Source organism: Cervus canadensis, chromosome 33 (genome assembly GCF_019320065.1).
Source record: "Cervus canadensis isolate Bull #8, Minnesota chromosome 33, ASM1932006v1, whole genome shotgun sequence".
Classification (NCBI taxonomy): domain Eukaryota; kingdom Metazoa; phylum Chordata; class Mammalia; order Artiodactyla; family Cervidae; genus Cervus; species Cervus canadensis.
The window spans coordinates 22,935,209-22,953,615 of NC_057418.1; the positions used below are offsets into that span (position 1 = coordinate 22,935,209).

Here is an 18,407-nt window from a genome sequence, read left to right on the forward strand (position 1 = left end):
ATATATACATGAAAGCCTCAAAATGAGAAAATATGCATGGCAAACTTTAGAAACTTGATAACACAGACAAGTTTATGTCAATGCGAGCACAATATCAGAGTATAATTAAATAAGGAAGGGGTCCAAGGAAGCTTTCAGCTGTTTCACCCAAAATAAAACAAATAGAAAATTAAATTTGTATATTCAACAAATTTTAAAATGAATTTTACCCCTACCAAGTAAATGAAGGTCCAATGCCAAATCTGGAAAGGTTGTAAGGAAAAGAAAAATATCCTCATGCATTATTGCTGACAATGTAAATAGATGATCCCTTTGGATAAGACCTGGCAGTGTATAAATAGTAGGAATTATCAAAGTCTTCCTCTGCGAGCCAGCAGTGCTCTTCCTGGGAATTTATCCCAAGGGTATCATGAGATAAGCACTTAGTAAGCCACTGAAGTGTGAGAAGCTATGAGAAGCAGAGATGGAGGAGATAGACTGTCATCTGAAGGAACAACTAATGTAATTTAAAGGCACTAAAATAGTACGTGTTCAAAAAAAGTTCTCAAAGCATTAATTATAACGGGGGAAAATGCAGGGTAGCCTAATTCTGAGAATGGGGGGGCTCATCGTTTCCCTGAACCACCTGCCGTCCCAAGACCAAAACTCCTCTGTTCTTCTGTGCGTACCCCTGTGAGCCCCATGGTAACCCCACCATAGGTCTAAACTACCCCTGATTCCTCTCTCTGCTCACTCCCAACCCATGGAATCAATTCCCAAGCCACACGCAGCCCCACTCCAGCTGCCTTTATCCAGGCCACCATCATCCCTTTCCCATCTGGTCTTTATCTCCCTACTTGCATTCTTACTCCCTCCAAAGTGTTTTCCAACTTCAATTAGTGTCTTCTTTTCAAAACGCAGATCTGATCATGGTACTTAGCTTCAAACCTTTCAAAACTTTATCATTGCTTGGGTATAAATTCAAGCTCTGTTTAAGATATTTATGACCTGGTTCCTGCTTACCTATATAGTCTTGTCTCTTATTTCTCCCCTTCTTTACACACCCCCCTCAACACACACACACTGTCTCTCTCACACACACACATACACACACACACACACACACTAGTTTCTACCTCACTACATTGCTTGCAGTTCCCCCAAACAGACATCTTGGTTCTTTGCAGGCAGCAAGCCCTACACCTGCTCCTCACCTCATTCTGAAACTCCAGGCTGTTCTATCTATTCCTGTTTGTTCTTCTGGATTCAATTCCTGTATCAGCCCCTCCAGGGCATCTTCATGATATAGAGCACTTTCTGATATACACAGACACAAGATGCAGAGCCCACCTGTGTTCACAGCATCTGACTACCCCTTGTTTAGAATACTCTTTATTGGAAAAGAACTTCTGAATTCTGAAAACTCATGTCTGAACACTGCTTTCCATTCAACTTGAGGCAAGATATATTATCCTACTTAATCTCTAATATGTTGAGTTGTAATACTATCTTTTATACTATTTTGTTGGTAGTGGTAAGTACAAACCATTTTAAATTATGTAAAAGAATTGTATTTAAGGTGGGATGTGAAAGGGTGGTCTCCCCAAGAAGGAGGTGATCTGGGTAAAGCTGCATCTCTCTGAGACTGCCCACATCCTGTTAGTCAGAAAATCTAGTAAGTCAACTCTCATTAATTTAAAACTCTATTATCAAATGTTTTCAGCAAGAGTAAAGAGGGAAACCTTTTAAGGTCTTTCAGTGTGTTCCCTCGTCTTTAATATAAATAGTATTTGTGACTCCTTAAAGGTTGGTATGAGTATTATCTGGTACTTAGAGACCAAATGGGGCCCCCAAAAATGTAAATATGTTTTCTCACTCTTTCTAGTCAAATATTTAAAAAACTGCTTCTAATGGACACCTAAACTGAGCAATGCCTGAAAAAACTTTAATAATTCCGTATAGTGAGCATGGAGACATCTAACTTATTATGCCATTAAGAACTCTCCATATGTAAACAAGAATTATTTCTTAACAGAAAAATGTCCACGCTAACTTCAGATGCCATGATAAACAGAAGTTTTTGTATTTGGTTCAGCCTGAATTACCCACCTTGACCCAATCAAACTGATGGAAGTAGCAGGAATTACTTTTGTGCAGACAGGGATAAAAACTAATCCTGGTCAGTCAGCACCTTGTAATTAATCCACATACTCATTTTAAGAGAGAAATGTTGGCACTTCTCTGGTTTAAGGTTCTACACCGATCTAATATAGCATTCTACAACTATATCGGGTTTGGTTTCAGGGTAGAATTACATATAACAAAGGTTTTGCTGTAGCAGATGGTTATTTCCAACTGCCAGGTATTGAGGTTTTCTTGGGAATCTGTTCTAACCATCCATGAGCAAGTTTATGAGTAAATGAATTAAAGAGAAAACATGGAGGTACCTTTTAAATTTGACTTGAAAACCTGGGCTTTAACATACTAGCTTAACATTGATTTTGTGGTTTTTAAAACCTGAAATCTCTGAATACCAACTAATTGCCAAGTGGAAGTCAGTTCGAACAATATCACCTTTCATTTCTGAAAAACAGCTAATAAACCACTGAAAAAAAGTACAACGGTGTTAATAATTTTATAAGCCAGTATATTAAACAAATTCTTTTAAAGTTGCCTATATAAATGAAGGTACCACGCTAAGGGATAGTAGGCTCACCTTACTTTGACGTAGAGGAGAAAATAAACGTGGAAACCACTTTTGCTGTATGTTAAGTGTTTGGTATGAGAAGGCCCCATTGCCTTTTCTCTATTCTAGTTGCTGTGTTTTTAATAAAATGCACATTTAGCAGTTTTTAATATATTTTCACCTAGGTTTTAATCTTAAAATGAACACTAAGCTGCAAGTAGATGCTTAGTCATTTGTTAAACTTCTTGAGCTTTATGGCTATATTCAGCAATATTGGTAGGATTTCTCAGGGCACAGAAGATGTGAAGCTTAAATCTAAATAGGAGATCAATACCAGCAGCCCACCTTTCACCTCAATGCTCTCTTTGAAGAATCCATATAAAAAAGTAGGTGTCATAAAGTAGATCATACTTTCCCCTGGGAATGTTTTTATAATTACCAGCTACTTTTTAAATCAGATCTTAGCATCTAATTATAACAGTTGCATGTTTTTAAATATTACAAAAACTGTGATGGAAGTATCATGCACACTTATTATACCGAAGTCCCCAGTGTACTATAGTCGTTCATTCATTCATCCCACAGATGCTATTGAATATGTACTATGTTCCAGGCACTATTCCAGAATCTGGGGATTTGATATGGGCAAAAAACACATGTCCCCTCCCCCATCAATATTACAGAATAGACTAGTGGCAGAGATGACTATACACCAAATATTCATTGCAAATGATAAACGCTAGAAAGGAAAAAAATATACAGGCATTGCCTTGAGGAGGTGGTCCTTGAAGAGATCTCTGACAGATCAGTAGTAGCTAGGGGGGAGATCATTATGGCAGAAAAACAATGTGGAGAGAACATGAACCCCTAGAGAAACTTAGAGAAGAGTAATGATTCTGGAGGCGTACAGAGGCCAGTAAGATGAATAACGAGGCAGAGACTGGACTTTCCAGGTGTTGGAGGCCATGTCAAAGATTTGGTTATTGTCTTTGAAGAATGAAAAAGCATGGGAGAGTTTTCAGTTGATGGGATAAGGGTGGGGTGACATCAGATTTACAATTTTAAAAGTTTGTAGTGCAACAGTCCTACACCCTCCATGAGGGACATTCTATTAGTACAGATGGTAGATGAGCAGGGTAAAGATAGAGGAAAGTAAGTGCCATTTGAGAGAGAGCTGTGCGTGCGTGCTCAGTTGCTTTGTTCGTGATGGACTCTTTGCAACCCTGGGGACTGTAACCTGCCAGGCTGTTCTGTCCATGGGATTCTCCAGGCAAGAATACTGGAGTGGATTGCCATGCCCTCCTCCAGGGGATCTTTCCAACCCAGGGATCAAACCTGCATCTCCTATGACTCCTTCATTGCAGGCAAATTCCAAAAAAAAAAAAAAGAAATTGGAGGTAGTAATAGTTTGACTTTCTGGAGTAAAAGTGGAAAAGATGATTCCAGATTTTCTGGCTGCTATATCCCTGCAAATGGGAGTAACGTTCACTTTCCTGTGAAATTTCAAATCTGAGATATCAAATAGTCACTTAGATGTACTGGTCTATTGCTCAGGTGTTTGGGCCACAGGTAAAAATCAGTGATTGGATGGTCCTGCAAAGGAAACTGAAAAAGGGCTGTCAGTATAGGTGGGAGGAAAAACAGGATTATAAGAAATTGAGGTCCCCAGGGGAATATAGAGCTTGAAGAAGAAAGGAGTGGCCAGAAGTGTCAGGTGCTGCCAACAAGTTCTAGGAGAAAGAGACTGATAAATACCAGTGGGATTAGGAAGCATTATACTACACAGAACTGTTCGGGGGGTTGGAGAGGGTGAGGGGAAAACTGGATCAGACTGAGCTGGGGAAGAAATGAAGAGCAGCACACATAACCCATTTGTGATTTTTTTTACTAACCCTAACCCTAACTCTTGAGGAGAAGAGACCTATAGCTGGAGGAGGAGGACACAGGGAGAGTCAAGGGAACAACTTCTTAGATGGGCAAGTCTGAGCACGTCTTCCTGCTCTTAGGGCGGATAGAGAAGAGATGCCTTGGACAGCTGATTAACATCTCTAAACACCAAGACCTGCTTGTGTATATGAGAATCCAAATTCGATGTGAATTCACAAATACATTTTTGAAGGATTATCAGCATTAGCAGCTGATAATTAGCAACATGTACTGAATTTTTTTTCCCTGTGTGTGACCTCTGTGATGCTGCAGACTGTATATACAGCACAGGGGATTTATATTATAGTGCCTGGTGGACTTGAGGACAGCGTCAATTCAGAGCCATTCAGCCTAGCTTGTTGTTATCACTTAGAGGTAAGAAATGAGGATAGAATACTGCACATGAGATGAGGCTCAGAGCTGCTCACCAGATCACCCAGAAGCCAATGGCTTGACCGTAAGAGCCAACAGGGGCACAGAACAATTTGCAGTAAATTGCAGGTAAACACCAGTGGCTCATGCTTTGTACAGCATCTGCCAGAAGCATCACTCTTCAGGAGTTGTCTCCCAAATGCCACGTCCTAGAGCCATCCCACTAAATGTTGGGACTTGGGGGAACTCCTTCTATCCAAGTTCTGAACCAATTTGGAATTGGAAACAAAGGAGCAAAAGCAGATGGAGACTAAACCTCCACCTTTATTACCGATAAAACCAGTGTTGGAGATTGTGTCTTACACCTGTGAGCAGGTGAGCATCCTGATACTAAACTCAGCCTCAGAAACCTTCCCACCCAGTGGGAACCTTCCCAGTGGGCTGAACAGGGACAACCCTCCCCACATAGAAGCGGAGCTTTCCTGCAAGGAAAGCAAAACCCGTGCCACCTGTGGGTAGGCAGCCCTCTGCCAAAAGAATCAAAATCTAATTCCTGTTCTCTGCCCCCAAGAGAAATGTATATAAGGAGTCAGAGAGAGACCAGCAGCTCTTGGAGCCCCACTCAAATGGAAGAAATTCTCCACATAGCCAGCCTTCCACCCAGTAGCTCCTTTTTGAAAGAATAGTGGGAGGTCATATATTTGCTTGCAAAGAGTCGGACATGACTTAGCAGCTGAACAGCAACAAAATATATATTTGCTCCAGAGATGGAAGCTATTCTTGGTTCTGGTCGCTCATGGCACCTTTTAGTATCTGACAGCCATATCATCACAGCTTGTCGTCTTTTACACAATCAGCACTTGCCAAGAGCCCTCTGTGTGACCAGACCAGGTCCTGTGACATTAGGAAGAAGCATGTGGCCAGTTCATCCCTCATGCTCTTCAGAAGGCAGGTGGGGATGGTACTGATGTTTCTGAAATTTAGAAAATAGTTGTTAACTCATGGACACCATAGGAAATTAGAAGCAAATACCCGTGAGCTGAAGTCTATCGTGACACGTATATTGGCTTCTCCAGAGCCTTCAGCATGACTCTGGGTTTCTAGAGCTGCTGTCTAAAGAAAGAGTGTGTTTCCTTCCGGAGTGCCCCGTTTCAGGAGTGGAGGGGGAGGGTGTCTTATAATAAGGCTGATGGGGGGAGATGACCTCATGTGCTCGCGTTGTCCTTCGCTTCCTGGCGGGCGCACCGGTGGCCTCTGGCGGGTCTCTTTCAGGAAGTGGATGTGTAGGACCTGGGAAGGGTGGGGCTGCCCTCCACAGGCAGGACATTACTCTTCTTCCTCTTCCTGACCACGTTTCCCACAGCAGTCCTGGCCATTGCTCAGCTTCCTGTCGGGGAAAACCTTGGCTACTGAGCGTCCACCTGCTACCACCAGCAAACTGAGGACGACAGAGTGTTCTGTGCGTTAGTGGCTCTTCATGGAGCTGATCACTTGCTTTCAGCATCACTGTCTTATCTCCACCACCTCACCCTGAGGATGAGGCCGGGCAGCTTCTGCTCATCCTCATGGGCTCCTGGAATCCCTACCAGCCTGCACTCCCAGCCCACCCAGCCTCCTACGACTGGGGCAGCGTTCCACCGAGAGATGAATCAGGGTAAACACACACTGTGTTCCTGCCTCCTGACTGTCCCCTGAGGAATTCCAAGTGACTCTGGGCCATCCTCAAGACCCCTGCCTCTCGGCTAAGACCAGACCCCAGGCTTGAGCACCAGGCTCCCCTGCTGTCCTTCCCTGAGGCCATCCCACTCCCCCGGGGGTGTCCCCAGAAGAAGGCCGGTTCAGCTGTCTTTGTGACTCTGGGGGTCACAGGAACTGAGAGACTGCTGAAGGCCTCTTTGCTCTTTTCCCTGAAGGGAAGGTAGCTTTGTTTCCTGAGTGCCTCTCCCAGCAGACCCCAGCTGAGCCCTCGGTGGCGGAGGGGAGGGAGCTGCCCAGGGCAGAGGGAGCCCTGCTCCAGGGAGGAAGCGGGGAGGACCCAAGACTGGTCCCTCTCAGCAACCACTGTGCCTCCCCAGGGTGACCCCGCCCTGTGCCTCAGATGTGTGTCTGAACACCTCCTGAGGTCGGGAGCAGAGATCAGAGCCGACAGCTTCCTGCTCTCAGGCCATTTCAAGTCCCTATCCTTCGTTTCTACCTTCCCTCCGTCTGCCATGATACCAAAGTTTTTCCTACGGTTTGGAAAAGTCAAAATAATTAGCAAATGAGGGAAAGTTCAACTAAATGAATGTGTAAAATATGTATCCCCAAAGTGCTACTGCTTTTTAATACACTAGGGGCTTTTTCTTTTTTTTAAAAAAACTGGGATGATTGTGGAGGGATTGGGGGGAATTTGCCTGCTTCCTGCAAAAACAACCTTGATCTTATCAGATAAAGTGTCACTGGGGAAGAGAAGTAGAGCAAAGTCAGGGAATGGATCATTCCATCTTCTCCATCTGTGTAATCCATAGCAGTCATAAAGACAGAAAATAATATCAAAAGACCCAGCCTGCCTACAATTAATTCAGGCTGAGTGAATATAGTATACCAAGGGATTCTAGAATTTTCTACTGCCTGACACCCACCCCCCCACCCACCCCCCATCCGCCCCCCACCGCCCCAGGTTTAAGGCAAGCTTTGGTCTCTAACCGATGCGCATCTGGCATCTTGACCAGTAGGGGGCATATGTGAGCAGTGTACTCTATGCCCAACACACAGGTCCCATCTTCTCAGTCTGAGGCAATTCCAACTAGCTCACCAGGAGACAGAAAAGAATTAGGTCATCGGAATCAATTCTTTTTTTTTTTTTTAAGTTCTTGAGCATTTACATAATTGTGAAATTTTATTAAATTCCCTTAATCAACTTTTGCCATCCACAAAAGCTGATATAATTCTGTGACATGAACACTCAGACATTAGAAATACTTTTCACATTTTGTAAACAAATTCTGTTTATCTAGACGACTGGTTCTCTTTTGGAAAAACAATTGCCTGAAAGCGGTTCCAATTTAGGAGAAAAAATAAGCTTGGAAAAGAGAAATAGATACTCATTCATGCCCCTACCCCACATCTAGTCACTTTTGTCTGTTTGATGTAGGTTTGGTTTTTTTGTGTTTTTTTGTTTTTTTTTAATTTTATGGAAGTGTAGTTGATTTACAATGCTGTGTTCATTTCTGCTGTATAACAAAGTGACTCAGTTATATTTTTTTTTTCCATAGTCTTTTCTATTATGGTTTATCTCGGGTACATTTAAAATAGTCATTTTTAAATGTTGAAAAAGTAGACTTTATTTCTTTAAGTGAAAAATGAAGAGTCAAAAGATCAAAGCACTTCCCTGCAGGAGATCGGCACTTCTGTCATACGGAGCATCCTCTTCTATGAATAGGCTGTCTGCATACTGCTCTTCTCTGTTGATTCTGTTTTCTGCCCTTGCTCGTCTCATCTCCCACTTTCCCTGGGCCTCCTGAAGGAGGATCCGCAGCACAGGATGAGTGTGTGGGTGGAGGCCGAAGGCGGGTGAACTGCCCGGACCTGTCTATCTGGGGTGTAACTCCATCACAGGTGGACGGAATCCTCCCGACGGTGGCAGCCACACAGGGCTGTCCACCCCGTCCCGGTTCACCCAGCAGGGCTGCGGCCACCTGGGGACATGCTGTCCACAACCATGGTGGGGGCCCTGGTCAGAGGGTGGAGAAATCGAAGCTCTCCTCGAAGGGCGGAATCCAGGCTTCTTATCCCTCAGAGCCAAGATGAAATTCAGACTCGAGGTAGGTTTGTGACTTTGCTATGACTGCATAGTTTTCTTTTTAAAGCGTTCAGGAAGGTGATAATGAGCTTAGGAGCTTCTCCACACACACTCCCCTTCAAAGAGAATTGATACATCTTCAGTCTGTTTTTCTTCTCAGGTTATTATAAATTATGGCTAACTCACTGGTAGAAGGTTTATTTTCTCTTTTCCAAGTCAAAGACATAGGAACCTTCAGTGGTTGCCCAATGAAAGATCATCATCTCACCTATTTTCCTTCAAAAGCTTTTAACTTGTATCCTGGTTCTATGATATGTATATTTGACTAGTAGGACAGAAAAAGTTTACTGGCTTTTGGCAAATTCTGGTCCAAGTTGTATCACTTTGGTACTTCTGGTGTGGGAAATGGTAAAAGTAGTTAGCTTCTGGGTTTCCTCATTAATTATTTTTATTTTCTGTTACTGTTGTTTTGTGGCAGCAGTAGAACTCGTGACCAAAATGTAGCTTGCCTGTTAACTTCACTCCAAAGGCTTCGGTGGCCTTTTTTGAAAGAAATTTCCTTTGGAATGAAAAACTTTGAAAATTCCTGACCTCATTCTATTCTGTCTAGACCTTGGACTTCTTAAGGATTCTTAGAAGGGAACTCTTTGGTCTTGCTGATGTTTGACCTGTGAGAGAAGCACAGAGCCAGCAGAGGAGGCAGGGATAAGCTCAGAAAGAATCGACTCCCGAGGGCTTTCTGAGCTGGCCTGCTGCCCCTCAAAAGGCTTCTGTCTGACTCAGAGCTCTGAGAGGTTCCAAGCAGTAATGGCCGACTGTCCCTTCATTTCAACAAATGTGTATGTGCTGCACATTTTTCTAGATACTGACTTTCTCTGGTCTCTAGCTAACCTACAGTTGAGAGGTATGAAAATTCAGTGTTACCATTTGTTTTGTTCTGGTAGTGGTTTCCGACCATAATTTTCACGCTGATGGTATTCAAAATGAATCAAGTCAAGAGACTACTGTGAACACAGTCTTATATGCTTATTCATGGCAAGATAATCAATTCGTTGTTTAACCGGATATGAAAAAGACAGAAGGCTCTGCTATGTTCTAAACTGCCAAAAGAGTTAGTGATCACTTGTAACATCTGACAATCAGAAAGAAATGTGAGCTGTAGTGTTTCAAACGTTGATCACCTGGTTGTGCTCCTGGTACATTTATTTAAGAATATTCAGAGCTTTACAAGATGACAAAGTAGTATGCTAACAAGTGAGGGATTTTTTTTTTAACAGCTTTATTGAGATATAACTTACATGCCATACAATTCATCCATTTAAAGGATACAATTCAATAATTTCTGGTACATTGCATTATTCATTTTTTAAGCTATAGAAAAATCTTATATAGCATAAAATTTGCTATTTTGACTATTTAGAAGAGTACAATTTAGTGGTATTAATTACATTCATAATTCTAAACAGTCATCACCACTGTGTACTGGTAAAACTTTCATCACCCCAAACAGAAACTCTGTAACCATGAAGCAGTAACTCCCTATTCTCTCCTGCCCCAACCTTTGGTCACCTCTAACCTACTTCTTTCCTCTAGATATGTCCCTAGACTAGATACTGCATATAAATGGAATCATACAATATTTTTCCTTTCACATCTGGCTTATTTCACTTAGAGTAATGTTTTCAAGAGTCATCACAACATGTATCAGAACTTCATTCCTTTTTATGGCTGAAAGGATAGTATGTTTTAATTTTAATTTATTCTCTCTCCCTTAAATATATCTTAATTTCTAACCTGGTCATAGAAAAACCTTGAGATATTTTTCAGTCTACTGGTATTTTTATGTTTATTTAAAGTCTGAAAAGACTCTTAGAAAGGTATTTGTTTTCAGTTCACTTTTTAAAGTCAGGGGCCATAGATTAATCTTTTAAAAATCCTTTTTATCCCCTCATGTCTAGTCCAAGAACTGCTCTAGAGTAATTATTCCACAAATTTATCTTGAGCTGGACAAGATGAATAGTTTATAAGGTTTTACTTTTAGGTACCAGCAAAGAGAGTTTAAATTAAAAGTAATATAATCTTTATGCTTTAATTCTTTCTTTACTGGAGCAATGGTATTTTCTTTTGATGTAAAAATTTCCAGCTGCAGTTATTTCACACCCCTAGAATTTTATTTCACATGCCATAGAATCACTAAATATTGAGAGTAGAGTGTTAGTAGAGTAGCATATATAATATGTTAAACTGTGACATGTCCGAAGTTAACGCAGGAAATCTGACAATGCCTAATTCATACTAGTTTAGAGCCTATTTGGTGATTTTTTTTTTTCAGGGTGATTAGAGAGTATCCCAACTGCTTAGTAGTGTGACGTGAAACAGCTCATAGCTACTCTTGGCGCTGTTGACCTCATTACTCTTTCTCGGTGTTGGGCTCAGGAATTAAGAGCAGTCAAACTGAAACAGAAACTCTTGCAAGTTGAAGAAGCCTTTTGACACCTCCCTGAAGTAGGGAAACTGGAGGCAAGGGTGGATTGGGGTGATTCACAGGGCTCATCTTTAAATACAAAATATACCTGTATATTTATATATTTATTTTTATATATTTATATGGTTACTATATTTATATATACAGATATATATAGCTCTGTCCAGATAACCAAGGATGTACATGTATGTTTATGTGGCAGCCCACACTTAACTAAAATGTGCTCTTATTATGCTTTGACTGTTTCAAAAGTTGTGAAGGACATGAGAAGGAGGAGGGATGCGAAATGAAGGCCTTGATGAGGACTTGGAAATAAGTCATCAAAGGATACCTTTGCTGCAGATGATTCCCAGCCTACTTTCTCAACATCTAACCAAGAACAAACTTTCCCACATTCATTTTTTCCACTAATTTTATTGCAGTATAGTTGATTTACAATGTTGTGTTGATTTCTACTGTACAGCGAAGTGATTCATTTATACACACAGACACATTTTTGCATATTCTTTTCATTATGGTTTATCCCAGGATATTGAATATAGTTTCCTGTGCTATCAGTTCAGTTCAGTTCAGTCACTCAGTCGTGTCCGACTCTTTGCGACCCCATGAATCGCAGCATGCCAGGCCTCCCTGTCCATCACAAACTCCCGGAGTTTACTCAAACTCATGCCCATCGAGTCGGTGATGCCATCCAGCCATCTCATCCTCTGTCGTCCCCTTCTCCTTCTGCCCCCAATCCCTCCCAGCACCAGGGTCTTTTCCAATGAGTCAACTCTTCGAGTGAGGTGGCCAAAGTATTGGAGTTTAAGCTTCAGCATCAGTCCTTCCAATGAACACCCAGGACTCATCTCCTTTAGGATGGACTGGTTGGATCTCCTTGCAGTCCAAGGGACTCTCAAGAGTCTTCTCCAACACCATAGTTCAAAAGCATCAATTCTTCAGCGCTCAGCTTTCTTCACAATCCAACTCTCACATCCATACATGACCACTGGAAAAACCATAGCCTTGACTAGATGGACCTTTGTTGGCAAAGTAATGTCTCTGCTTTTTAATGTGCTATCTAGGTTGGTCATAGGACCTTGTTATTTATCCATTCAACGTACTACAGTTTGCATCTGCCAATCCCCAAATCCCAATCCATCCCTCCCTCACCCCGGGCAACCACAAGTCTGTTCTCTAGGTCTGTGAGTCTGTTTCTGTTTCATAGATAAGTTCATTTGCAGTTGCATATTTTAAATATGCAACAAAGTGACTTGCATTGTTGAGTGAAATCATGTCCATTTTGGTGTATGTGCTCTTTCAGAAATTCTGTTCCTCAATGAAGTGCCTGTGAATGCCTGAAAAACTTGGCCATGTCACTCATTTCCAGCATAGCAGAGGCTGCACCCACCATTCACTTGTCCTATGGTCCTCCTTTAGGTGATGTGCCCAGTTAGAGCCCTCTGGCCTGATACTCTAAATCCACCGTGGTCAGTGTTCTATGATTGGCACTCAGTGACTATTTTTGATGGCAGGGCCTTTAGAATCATCAACTACAAAATGTTATCAAGTCAGGAGCCTCGTTTTCATGGCCAGGCTGTATAATCTATCTTGATGCCTTATAAGTCATACCAGGTGGGTAAGTTATTATTGCTTTTCACATTTCAAAGGCATACAGACTACCATTGCCCTCAATATAAAATAATAATTTCTGGCTGTAGGACTCTACACCCTATAGTCGAAAAGAAAGCCTTTCCTTCCTCATTTCTCAGTGGCAGCCTGTAATCATCTTTGAGTAATTTTTAAGATTCTTTCTAAACCACCATTTCCCTCATCATGTCGGCTAGGGAACAGCTCCTCTGTGTGTGAATGGAATGGTTCTCATTCCTTTCCAAGCTCAACCACCCAGCTAGTAAGAAAAGGTAGCTATAAATCTCTGCCAACTTTCTTTTTTCAACAATTCTGCTGGGAGCAGAGTCAAATGATAAAGTCAGCTCACCACCAGATATTGAGGACCTAGGGGAAAATTTTAGGTAACCACTAAAGAGAATATGAGTTTACCCACACCTGATTCTCTCACTCAGCTCCAGCCTAGGCTTGAAGGAGTGGGGACCAGGGGTGGATCTGGACTTCTATTTAGCTGGCCCATCTCCTTCTTTAGGAGTGGGACAAGTTTCAGGTAGCTTGTTTGGCTTCTTTAAATTCCAACTGGAGTTTTTACTCATACCCCATGTGTTGTTATTGTTATTCAGGGCTACGTTGTGTCTGATTCTCTGTGACTCCATGGACTGCAGCATGCCAAGCTTGCTTGTCCTTCAGCATCTCCCAGAGTTTGCTCAAATTCGTGTCCACTGAGTCAGTGATGCTATCTAACTGTTTCATCCTCTGCCACCCTCTTCTTTTTTTGCCTTCAATCTTCCCCAGCATCAAAATCTTTTCCAATGAATCTGCTCTTCACATCAGGTGGCCAAAGTATTGGAGCTTCAACTGCAGTATCAGTCCTTCCAATGAATATTCAGGACTGATTTCCTTTAGGATGGACTGGTTGGATCTCTTTTCAGTCCAAGGGACAACTCTCATGAGTATTCTCCAGCACCACAATTCAAAAGCATCAGTTCTTCAGCACTCAGCCTTCTTTATGGTCCAACTTTCACATCTGTACACAACTACTGGTAAAACCATAGCTTTAACTACGTGGACCTTTGTCAGCAAAGCAAGGTGTATGCTTTCTAAAATGTTGTCTAGATTTGTCGTAGCTTTCCTTCCAAGGAGCAAGCATCTTTTAATTTCTTGGCTGCAACATTAGGCAAGGGTAAAATGAACCCTGAGAAATCACAGCTTGGTGTATGTTTTACCGATAAGCTGAAATTGTTTTGTCTTTATAAACCAAAATTAAAATTAACTCCATTTTATAATGAATGGTAATGACTAAATATGATGGTAATGATTGAAAATAATTTACTATATCTGTGACTGTTTTCTGATGGGATTTAATAGACTGTTATACTCTGACTTGTACTAATTGTACTAGTTTAGACAAGCTATGTATCCCTTTTCCCATATTTCCCCATGATTAACTATCATTACCATTTGATAAGAGCCCCTTATTTTAATTAGAATAATCATAGGGCTTATGATTCAATAAATATTCACTGAACTGCTTATGTGTAATACTAATGGGCATGCTGGAAAGATTAAAGAATTATTAAAGATTAAAGAATTACTAAGGCTTCTCCTTTTTTAAAATTGAGGTATAATTGACATATACCATTGACAGACACCATAATGATTTGATTTTGGTATATGTTATAAAATGATCACCACATTATTGTCTAGTTAACATTCAACACCACACGTAGTTGCAGATTCTTTTTTTTCCTGTGATGACAGCTTTTAAAATCTATCTACGGCTTATCCTTGACCCCAAAAGAGTGTTTGTGACCTAGAGAAAACAAAGGTGAAGAAATGCAACAAATATAATATGAATAAACAGAATTAAACACATGGTAAATGGATATCAGAGGAAGGAATGATTAATTTAAGAGATAGTACAGTTTCCCCAGTAGATAGAACTTGATTTGGGCCTTCCAAACCATTGAAGGTATTGTCAACTCTGAAATTAGGGCTAATAGAAAGTAAATATTTGCTCTTGTTACACTTCCAACCTTTTCTCATGCATGAAGTTTTCCCTAAGTCAAACCAAAGGCTTGAAATTAATTTGGTTATTTACTGTCAGGGCAATTATAGTATAGAAGCAAATTCACTCAGAGGCCACATGTGCCATACTTAGAGAAGAGTGGGAAGAGCATCCCACGGGCAGACACTAGCCTGAGCAAAGGCCCAGAGGTGTGAAAAGCTGGCAGGACTCATGGGGCGTGTTCAGGAGTCTCATGTGGCTGCAGTACCTGGCCAGACACTAGAAGGCTAACTCCCAAGGTAAGGAGTGTGGACTTGAGCTGCAGACCACCTGGAACTATATCAAACTTTCTTGGCAGAGTGTAAACCTGCAATCTGAGTTTTAAAAGAGAGCTATGTAAAGATATGGCTTGAGGAACCAAGAGATTGAATTTAACAAAATATATTAAGGAGGCCATTGTCATGATTCAGCCCAAAACTCTGAAACTGACAGTAAGAAAAGGAAAGGTGGAAAGAAGACACATAGACTTAACATTATGTTTATGGCCTATGTAAAAGTTTTTATAGCAATTGCTTATAAGGTCCATCATCTCAGTGACTGTACTCATGGGATTTTAGTTTATGGAAGTGACTAAATGATAACATGGAGAGACTAATGCCACTAAAAGATTCTTATTACTCACATTTCCCAAGGGTGGAGGTGCTGGCATGCCATGTAAGGCTACATGGGGACATACCAGTTTTGTCCAGGAGGCAGAAAGAAATGAGAGGAAAGCCCAGGTCAGACTTGATTGGTGTTTCTGTGGGGCTGCCCATGCAGGACAGGGTCCACAGCTTAGGGCTGGCTAGTTTGAATAATTCTAGCTGGTCTTAAGGCATGGGGGCTTCCCCTGCTTGTCTGATACCTAACCCTGGGGTTTTGTGTGAGAATTAGATAAGGGGATGGTTCAGAGTGTAGGCTCTGGATCACAGGGGAGATGTAAACAACTCTGGCTGTTTGGCCCTACGATTGTTGTTGTTCAGTCGCTGAAGTGAAAGTGAAAGTCACTCAGTCGTGTCTGACTCTTTGTGACCCCATGGACTATACAGTGCATTGAATTCTCCAGGCCAGAATACTGGAGTGGGTAGCCTTTCCCTTCTCCAGGGGATCTTCCCAACCCAGGGATCAAACCCAGGTCTCCTGCATTGCAAGCAGATTCTTTACCAGTTGAGCCACAAGGGAAGCCCAAGAATACTGGAGTGGGTAGCCTATCCCTTCTCCAGGGGATCTTCTCGACCCAGTTCTTTGTGACCCCATGAACTGCAGCATGCCAGGCTCCTCTGTTCTCCACTGTTTCCCAGAGTTTGCTCAAATTCATGTCAACTGAGTCAGTGATGCTATCCATCTCATCTTCTGCCACCCCTTTCTCCTCAATCTTTCCCAGCATCAGGGTCTTTTCCAATGAATTAATGGATACAAAATGGACAAATATAGAATCTAAGAAAACACAAGTCTGAAGATATCTACATGTATCCTGGTGGTTCAGATGGTAAAGAATCTGCCTTCAATGTGGGAGACCTGGGTTTGATCCCTGCATCGGGCAGATCCCCTGGAGAAAGGAATGGCTACCCACTCCAGTATTCTTGCCTGGAGAATTCCGTGGACAGAGGAACCTGGCGGGCTACAGTCCATATGGTCACAAAGAGTCAGATATGATTGAGTAACATCTGGACATTTGGATGAATGCTTTATACTCAGTGTCTCTCTTAATCCTCTCAACTATATGCAGTAAGTGCCAGATTGTCCCCATTTTACACAAGAAGCAACTGGGATCCAAAGGGGTTCAACAATTTACCCACCTATACACTATTGAATGATTTTTCCAGCCAGATTCAATCCAGGTCATGGTCAGCTTCACCCCCTGCTAAGCTCTATCCCCACATGCACTTCTCTATTTGATTATATTCCTCTCTCTGGACTCAGGATGTGAGATTAGTTCTGTTGAAAAAGTGGTGGCAACTTGTTGAAGCTTCCTCAGAGCTGATTAGACTAGGGAACAGAAGTGAATGTACTTGGTTCACTATCTCTGTAATTCTTTATGCTTCTACTTGCTTTGTCAGAAGAGTGTGAAGATGTATTTGCATACTGGTGGCCTCCCATGCAGCACATTATAATAAAATATTATTAAGTAAAATGTGTGACTTCAGCACTGTCTCCTCCATTCCCGGAAACTGATTCTAGACTTTGACTTTTTTTCTCTGATCTCTTTGACCCTGGGACTTGGACGCTCTCGTGTCAGCAAACAAAGCCTTTGGCAGACTGTTTTTCTCCCCTGCGTCATGAGCCAGTGATCCAAATTGGCTATGGAAGAGTCTCTGAATTCCCTGGGATAGACTCTGAGGTCCTGCATCAGTAACTACCCCGTTTGGTCGTTGTCCAGTACTTCCTTGGATCAGCCCACCACTCCCCGTGAGGTCTGTCTCTTCCCAGCCGCCGGAGCTTTGTTCTCTAACATTTGGCTGCCTTCTCAGCCCCTCTCCACACATCATGCCTCACTTCCACGAAGAGCCAGCTTGGTGCTCAGCCTCTGTGGGAGGGTGACCACAGCACATGTAAATCACACAGGCACATCCATGAAGCATCTGCTTTGCACAAAGCCATGAGCGGGATACAGGACCATGAATGGCCCAGGTCAAGATCTCTGGGAGCTTGGGACTGGCTTGAGAGGCAAAGTAAAATGGTGAGTGAATGAGTGAGTGAAGTTGTCACATCATGTCCAACTCTTTGCAACTTCATGAACTGTAGCCTACCACGCTCCTCCGTCCATGGGATTTTCCAGGCAAGGATACTGGAGTGGGTTGCCATTTCCTTCTCCAGAGGATCTTCCCAACCCAGGGATCGAACCTGGGTTCCCCACATTGTAGGCAGATGCTTTACCATCAGAAATGGTAAAAGATGCAAATAACACTTTAAAAAATGAAGGCTAAGCATGTATACTATCTATGGTGAAACAGATCACCAGCCCAGGTGGGATGCATGAGACAAGTGCTCCGGCCTGGTGCACTGGGAAGACCCAGAGGAATCGGGTGGAGAGGGAGGTGGGAGGGGGGATCGGGATTGGGAATACATGTAAATCCATGGCTGATTCATATCAATGTATGACAAACCCACTGGGAAAAAAAAAAAAAAAAAAAAAAAAAAAAAAAAAAAAAAAAAAAAAAAAAAAGAAGGCTATATCAAACAAGAGTTTAGAAGTCATTCCCCATCAAATTGGTACCGCTTTGTGTATATTTATTGATTCACTCATCTTCATCTTTCCACATGCTCCCCACAGGTTAGCTAGGAGCTTTCACTCTTGAACTGGGCTGTGAACCATCAGACAGAGGTGTCACAAGTCTAGTCTATATAAGAGCCTTTGCAGAAGAAACATGACAGCTATTTCTGTTTCCTACCCACTAATAGTCCAGTTATGTGGGGACAATCCCTGTCTTTACATGCAGAGCTCAGCTGCTGGGAATTAGTGTAGCAGAGGGAGTAAGTGTTTCAGCCCCAGGACTGTCTGGCTTATATACCAGTTATACCA

At 42.1% G+C, this 18,407-nt stretch overlaps 1 protein-coding gene across 2 annotated transcripts in view; it reads left to right on the forward strand.

Annotated features, from left to right (window-relative positions):
- The window catches only part of PLEKHG1 (pleckstrin homology and RhoGEF domain containing G1), a 242,103-nt gene that overhangs the window by 88,422 nt on the left and 135,274 nt on the right, over positions 1–18,407 (forward strand). Inside the window, exon 1 of one of the 2 annotated variants that reach the window (XM_043456813.1) lies at positions 8,281–8,766. The exons of the other annotated variant lie outside the window; for it this stretch is intronic. Coding sequence (XP_043312748.1) covers positions 8,649–8,766 — 118 coding nt within the window. The 5' untranslated portion in view covers positions 8,281–8,648. Of the gene's footprint in view, positions 1–8,280; positions 8,767–18,407 lie in introns of those variants that run through there. 2 annotated transcript variants of the gene reach the window in all.